The sequence below is a fragment of the Cajanus cajan genome, chromosome 4, assembly GCF_000230855.2.
Source record: "Cajanus cajan strain Asha chromosome 4, NIPB_CcT2T_4, whole genome shotgun sequence".
In the NCBI taxonomy this organism is placed as follows: Eukaryota; Viridiplantae; Streptophyta; class Magnoliopsida; order Fabales; family Fabaceae; genus Cajanus; species Cajanus cajan.
The window spans coordinates 67728060-67735390 of NC_138520.1; the positions used below are offsets into that span (position 1 = coordinate 67728060).

Genomic DNA, 7331 nt, shown 5'->3' on the forward strand with positions numbered 1-7331 from the left:
CGGCCCGTTCTAAAATCGGAACGGCCCGTTCTCAAACCCAGCAGAACGGCCCGTTCTCCCTCCAGAACGGCCCGTTCTCCAAACCAGAACGGCCTGTTCTCCCACTTCATTTTCTAAGCATTCCCTTATTCCGGAACGGCCCGTTTCACTTTTGAAACGGCCCGTTCTGGGCAACGAATTGGGCCTTTGGCCCAGCGGAAAATTGGGCTGTTACAGAAGCATAGAAAAAAAACAAGAGATGAAAAACTCACTTGAAAATTCTTGAAGCACTTGAAAAATCACTTCAAACAATCTTTCAAAATCTGATGGGTTTAGATGGGATTGTTTTATGAATTTGGTATTTATAGATAACACTAAAAAGTCCTTCAAAATCCCTCTCACACAACAATCCTTTAAAATCCTTATATTTTTGAATACCAATGGATTATTTTTAAGTTGTAAAAAAACTCAAATGAATACCAATGGATTTTAATGGACTCTTAAAAAATCCTTAAAATCCAGATTGAATATCACTGGATTGTTTTTAAGTGACATAAAATCTTGATTGAATACCAATGGAATTTTTTACTCAAAAAAAGTCTTTTAAAATCCTACGAAATCCTAAACCAATACACCCCCCTTAGATTGAAATTATAAAATTAAATTTTTCTCTCTTGTTTAACATAATTATAATATATTTAATTTGTAGAGTTATGTGTATGTTTGTTTTATTGTTAAAATTTGAATGTACGTTGAACGGAAAATATAGAAATAGTGTGTGTTTGTTTTATTGTTAAAATTTGACAAATATACGTTGAACAGAAAAGATAGAAATAGTTACTTTGTATTTTAGTTCTTTAAAAAGTGTGTTTTTACGTTTTCGTTAAAAAATCAGTTTTCCAAACACGCTCTATATAAGTATAGACATCAACCTGTCCTAGACTTGCACCTTGTCAACATATTCACAGAAGCAATATATTTCTTCTTTCAATTTCTAATCCTCTATCACATCACAATCATGAGATTCTCAGTCTTTTTTGTGTTCTTCATCGTTCTGCTATCTTTAGCGCAAGACTCTACCTCTCATTTAGAAGCAAGTGTAGGTTTGGAAAAGAAATATGAAAGAAAAGTTTCTTCTATGTTTAGTGAGAGTTATTCTGCTATTCTCTCCTCTTTGAATTCCAGGAAGATTGCTAACTTCAAGCAACTGCAAGTAAATGAACAACGCTTAGTTCCTTCCGGACCAAACCTGTGAGACCCATGATGTTTGTTTTTTTTCTTCCCCGGACCCTCACCCACTCTCACTTGTTTTCTCTTTTGGGCACATAGTGGTTGATCTTTCTTTTCTCTCAATTCTTAACCTTATTCAAATCTCTTTTTCTAGCTAAATCCGTGAGTGATTTTGAAGACCCTTCTTTGCAAGCTGGAAGCTAAGGGTAGCATACCGTGTGCGGAGTTCTCTTCCTCTTCTTCCCTTCCATACTCGTCTTCCCGGAGCTTGGAGTTTTTGAGCCAAGGTAAGGGAAGTTAGTTGTTTATGCTGATTGTTTAGAAGTGAGTTAGAAACTCACTTGATGGCTGATTTTTGTGGATTGATGGTGGTGCTTGATGAAAATTTGGGGTTTTTGATGATTGATGCATGTATATTGTAATTGTTGATGTTTTTGGATTGTATGTGGTTGGTAGATCATGTTTTGAGGGTAAACATTGATGGATTTTAGCTGAAAAATAAAAAGGGAAGCCATGGAAGTGTAGAATTTCTGCACTTGGTGCTGAAACGAAAAAGGAAGCCCAGGAGAAAATGAGCTGGCAGAGAGTTACAGCTAAAGCGCTGGATTGAGCGCTGCAGAGGTGGGCCTAGATGACCGAATTTGGTCTTGAGGTCTTCATGAAAGTTGTAGCCCTGGATGTTAGCTTTCCAATAGCGTTGGAATCACCCAAAAAGGAGGTCTAGAACTCTAGATATGGCAGTTTTAGTGAAGAGAGGTCAGGCTGCCAGCATTGGTTATAACTGTTTCGGTTTTTATAATTTTTCACAAGGTAGATGAAATAATTTGGACTCGGTGTCTTCATGAGAGTTGTAGAACATCTTCTTATCTTTCATATGAGATAAGGATGAGTATGATAGGAGTGCTATAACGCCATATATGTCTGTTTTAGTGAAGAGGGGTCAAGCTGCCAGTATTCCTTATAGCTGTTGCGGTTTTTATCATTTTTTTTAACATGGTAGATGAAGGAATTAGGATTTGGTGTCTTCATAAGAGTTATAGGAAATCTTCTTATCTTTAATATGAGATAAGGATGAGCCTGATAGGAGCATTATAACTCCAGATATTCTATGATTAGTAATGGTTGTCACTTCACAATGAGTGATTAAGATATGTTGAAGGTTGTTTTGGATGTGTTATTTCATGAATATGTTGACTAATATTGATTAACGTTGTTGAGACGAGTTGAGTTGTATCAGTTGTACATTATTGTAAGTTGCTATGTTGAGCGGTACGGTTGTGTTGTGTTGTGTGTTGATATTGGTTGTTGTAGGCCGCAAGGCTGAGTTGTTGTAGGCCGAAAGGCTGAGTTGTTGTACGCCGCAAGGCTGAGTTGTTGTAGGTCGAAAGGCTGAGTTGTTGTATGAGATCTCCGAGTTGATATGCATGACGACGCATTACATGAATATTGATGACCAAGTTGAAAAATCAATGGGATGTATGTTGATGAAGTGTTGATAGTTGTGGTTATTTATATTTCTTAAATTTTCTATATGTTATTTCTTTTATACTAGCTTACCCTTTTGTTGTTTCCATGTGGTTGGACTGCAATGATCATACTATGTATGGGAGCAGAGCAGGGATAGGTGGTGTATCTGTAGCTGGAAGGTGGAGCTGAATCCTTTAGGATGCTTTGTTTGTTTTTCAGTCACTTGGCATAGTGACTTTTGATGAAATGTTTGTATTGTACGCCCTAACTCTAGTTGGATTGGAACATTCGTATATATTTATATTCTAGATCCTATATTTATATACTCGTTCTATTCTACCTAGTGTTTCCGGTGTGCTGTGGTTGTGAGTGTAGTGGCCTGTCGGGTCGTTACACTTTAATGGTATCAGAGCAGTTAGAGTCTAGTGGACACTCTTTGGGGGTGGTCCCTTTAGGCTTTTTGCTGTGTTAGCTCTGTGCTGTGTTGTTTTGCTATGATGTCTTTTGTGCTAAAATTTCTGTGTTGAATTATTGTGCTGTCAATTAATGTATGGTTTAGTTATTGTTTATTAAAGATGTTGTTACCTTTGTAGAAGATGACTAGGACCAATGAGCAGATAGCCCGTGCCCTTGAGATGTTGAGCATGGCTATGCAGCAGCAAAATGCCTATTTTGCTAGGATGGAGGCTGAAAGAACTGCAGCTGGTGCATCAAGACCTGCAGGGTCACAGGAGAGCCGAGATCTTGCTGAGTTTAGGAAGTGTAACCCTCCGCAGTTTGCTGGAGATGGGGATTCAGAGGTAGCTGACCGCTGGATCCGTGAGTTGGAAAAGATCTTTACTGTTCTGGGATGTCCTCCAGAGAGGAGGATAGCATATGCTGTGTATATGCTTGTGGGAGAGGCTGAGCATTGGTGGAGAGGCACCTATCAGATGCTTGCTGCTAGAGGAGCCACAGTTGATTGGGAGTGCTTCCGAACGGTATTTATGGAGAAGTACTTTCCGGAAAGCGTGAGGCATGCCAAGGAGGCAGAGTTTATGCGACTGCATCAGGGAGGGATGACAGTTTTTGAGTATGCGATGAAATTCGAACACCTGGCCCGTTTTTATTCGCAAAGTATGCCTGAGGCTTGGAAATGCAGGAAATTTGCTAATGGTTTGAGATATGAGCTGAAGAGGATGGTGGTGCCTATGGCCATCACAGAGTTTCCTGCCTTGGTAGAGAAGGCAAGGGTAGTAGAGCAATTGGAGGGTGGTAATCGTATTGTGAGGACTGCAGGTGGGCCATCTGGGTCCAAGAAGGGTGAGAGTCAGAGGAAGCCATATGATAGGCCCCAATCACAACAAGGGGGTTCTTTCATTAGGCAATCTGCCGAGGCTACCAGAGGAGGGGGACAGAGTGGAAGTGTTGCCCTTAGATGTTACAGGTGTGGTGGACCCCATTTGATCAAGGATTGTCCCCACACTGAGAGCAAATGTTTCAGATGTCAGCAGATGGGCCATGTGTCTTTCAACTGTCCCACCAGGAGTAGACCAGAGAGGAGTACTCAAAGGTGTGATGCACAGAGAGTTGATACTCAGAAGAATAGTGTACAGAGGACTGAGACTCAGAGGGGTGACAAACCCACTACAGCCGGTAGAGTATTTGCTTTAACGGGTGCTGAGGCTTCGACTTCTTCTGACTTAGTGAAGGGGAAGGGCAAGGCTGCTGGTAAGGATGTAATGCTTTTGTTTGATTCTGGGGCTTCCCATTCTTTTATTTCCTATGCCTGTGTTGCTAGGTTGGGAGTGCCTGTGTGTGATTTAGGGTTAAGACTGCTAGTGTCGACGCCCGCTTCTGCTTCAGTAGTTGCTTCTGAACTGTGTGCTAGCTGCCCCATTGTTGTGAATGGGAAGAAATACAAGGTAAACTTGATTTGTTTGCCTTTAGTTGATATTGACATAATCTTAGGGATGGATTGGTTATCTGCCAATCGTATCATTATAGATTGTGCCAATAGGCGGTTGATCTTTCCTCAGGAGGAGGATGAGTTGTTGATTTCAGCTAGCCAAGCTGAATTATTGTGGAGGAATGGAGCAAAGTGTTGCCTCCTTCTTTCTATGATGAGTGTGGAGACTGAGAGGGTCATTTCTGAGATAGATGTGGTGAGAGACTTTGTTGAAGTGTTTCCTGATGAGGTGCCTGGGTTGCCTCCTGTTAGGGAGATAGAGTTTAGCATTGATCTAGTTCCAGATGCGAGGCCAGTGTCGGTGGCTCCCTATAGGATGGCTCCTGCCGAGCTGATTGAGTTGAAAGGTCAGTTGGAAGACTTATTGGAGAAGCAGTTGGTGCGGCCAAGCGTTTCACCGTGGGGTGCTCCTGTGTTGTTGGTGAAGAAGAAGGATGGGAGTAGTCGACTTTGTGTGGATTACCGGCAGTTGAACAAATTGACCATTAAGAACAAATATCCTCTGCCCCGGATAGATGACTTAATGGATCAGCTGAAGGGAGCATCAGTGTTTTCTAAGATTGATTTGAGGTCAGGCTATCACCAAATTAGGGTGAAGGAGGGTGACATACCGAAGACTGCTTTCAGGACTAGGTATGGTCACTATGAATATGTTGTGATGCCATTCGGTGTGACCAACGCTCCTGCAGTGTTCATGGATTACATGAATAGAATCTTCCGACCATTCTTGGATAAATACGTGGTGGTGTTCATAGATGATATCTTGATTTATTCAAGAACCTGGGAAGAGCATGAAGAGCACTTGAGGGTGGTGCTGGAGATTTTGAAGGCGAAGCAACTATATGCTAAGCTTTCAAAATGTGATTTCTGGTTAAATGAAGTGAAATTCTTGGGCCATGTGATTTCGGCTGAGGGAATTGCTGTTGATCCGGCTAAGGTGGAGTCGGTGATACAGTGGGAGCGTCCAAGAACTGTCACTGACATTCGGAGCTTTGTGGGTTTGGCGGGTTACTATCGACGGTTCATTGAAGGATTCTCCAGGATAGTAGCGCCTCTAACCCAGTTGACGAGGAAGGAGCAGCCGTTCATTTGGACAGATGCCTGTGAGCAGAGTTTTGAGGAGTTGAAGAGAAGGTTGACTACTTCTCCTGTGTTGGTGTTGCCAAATTCTGGTGAGCCCTTTGATGTGTATTGTGATGCTTCTCACCAGGGTCTTGGGTGTGTGTTGATGCAACACGGGAAAGTAGTGGCCTACGCTTCAAGGCAACTGAAGAACCATGAGAGGAATTATCCCACTCATGACCTGGAATTGGCAGCGGTTGTTTTTGCCTTAAAGATATGGCGACACTATTTGTATGGTGCACGGTTCAGCGTCTTTAGTGATCATAAGAGTCTGAAGTATCTGTTTGACCAGAAAGAGCTAAACGTGAGGCAGAGACGGTGGATGGAGTTTCTGAAGGACTATGACTTCCAGTTGATGTATCATCCTGGTAAGGCCAATGTTGTGGCGGATGCATTGAGTAGGAAATCCATCCACATGTCAAGTATGATGGTGAAGGAGTTGGAATTAATTGAGAAATTTAGAGATTTGAACCTTGGGGTGGAGTTAGCTCAGGATCACATTAGTTGTGGGATGATCACCACAACTAATGAGTTCTTGAGGCAGGTTGGACTAAAACAGTTACAAGATGTGGAGTTGGTGAAGCTTCTTGGTTTGCTGGGTACTGAGAAGGCAATTGGTTTTGAACTAGGAGAAGACGGGATCTTGAGGTTTAAAGGCAGAATTTGCCTACCCCAGGATGCTGAGCTGAAGAGAGCTGTGTTGGATGAAGGCCACAAGAGTAGACTTAGCATACACCCGGGTATGACTAAGATGTACCAAGACCTCAAGAAGACTTTCTGGTGGTCTGGTATGAAGAGGGAGATAGCTGAATATGTGGCGGCCTGTCTGACCTGTCAGAAGGCGAAGGTTGAGCATCAGAAGGCGAGTGGGTTGATGCAGCAGATTGAGATTCCAGAGTGGAAGTGGGATAGCATTACTATGGATTTCGTTGTGGGGTTGCCTAGGTCAGCTAGAAACAGTGATGCTATTTGGGTAGTTGTTGATCGTTTGACCAAGTGTGCACATTTCTTGCCTGTCAACATCAAGTGGTCCTTGGAGAAGCTAACACAATTGTATGTGAAAGAAATAGTACGGTTGCATGGGGTGCCTTCTAGTATTATTTCAGACAGAGATCCAAGGTTCACTTCTAGATTTTGGCAGAGTCTACACCAAGCCTTAGGCACGAAATTGAAATTGAGCTCTGCTTATCATCCACAGACGGATGGTCAGTCAGAAAGGACAATCCAGTCCTTGGAGGATCTACTTAGGGCTTGTGTGTTAGACCACTTGGGTAGCTGGGAGGAGGTCTTACCGTTGGTTGAGTTCACCTACAACAACAGTTTTCATGCAAGCATTAGGATGGCACCATTTGAAGCGTTGTATGGCAGAAGATGTAGGACTCCTCTGTGCTGGTATCAGGAAGGTGAGTCAGTGGTGGTAGGTCCGGAGCTAATCCTACAGACCACTGAGAAAGTAAAGATGATTCAGGAAAGGATGAAGACTGCGCAGAGTAGACAGAAGTCGTATGCTGACAAGAGGCGCAAGCCTTTGGAGTTTGCTGAGGGGGAACATGTGTTTTTGAAGGTGACTCCGACCTCTGGTGTA

General features: G+C 42.6%; 1 protein-coding gene across 1 annotated transcript; it reads left to right on the forward strand.

Annotated features, from left to right (window-relative positions):
• Positions 1 to 273: 273 nt before the first annotated feature.
• On the forward strand, positions 274 to 5905 carry LOC145957484 (uncharacterized). The gene is made up of 6 exons (XM_083073749.1): positions 274 to 1496; positions 3270 to 4311; positions 4483 to 4580; positions 4695 to 4756; positions 4877 to 4971; positions 5835 to 5905. Exons 2-6 carry the CDS (start codon positions 3273 to 3275, stop codon positions 5903 to 5905), a joined length of 1365 nt encoding a protein of 454 aa, XP_082929875.1. The 5' UTR covers positions 274 to 1496; positions 3270 to 3272.
• The last annotated feature ends 1426 nt before the right edge of the window (positions 5906 to 7331 follow it).

Coding starts and splice junctions, on each gene's coding strand:
- LOC145957484 (XM_083073749.1), top strand. CDS start 3,273: ATGACTAGGACCAATGAGCAGATAGCCCGTGCCCTTGAGATGTTGAGC. Junction 4,312..4,482: donor TGACAAACCCACTACAGCCG/GTAGAGTATTTG, acceptor TGTGTGATTTAG/GGTTAAGACTGCTAGTGTCG. Junction 4,757..4,876: donor TTGTGGAGGAATGGAGCAAA/GTGTTGCCTCCT, acceptor GCCTCCTGTTAG/GGAGATAGAGTTTAGCATTG.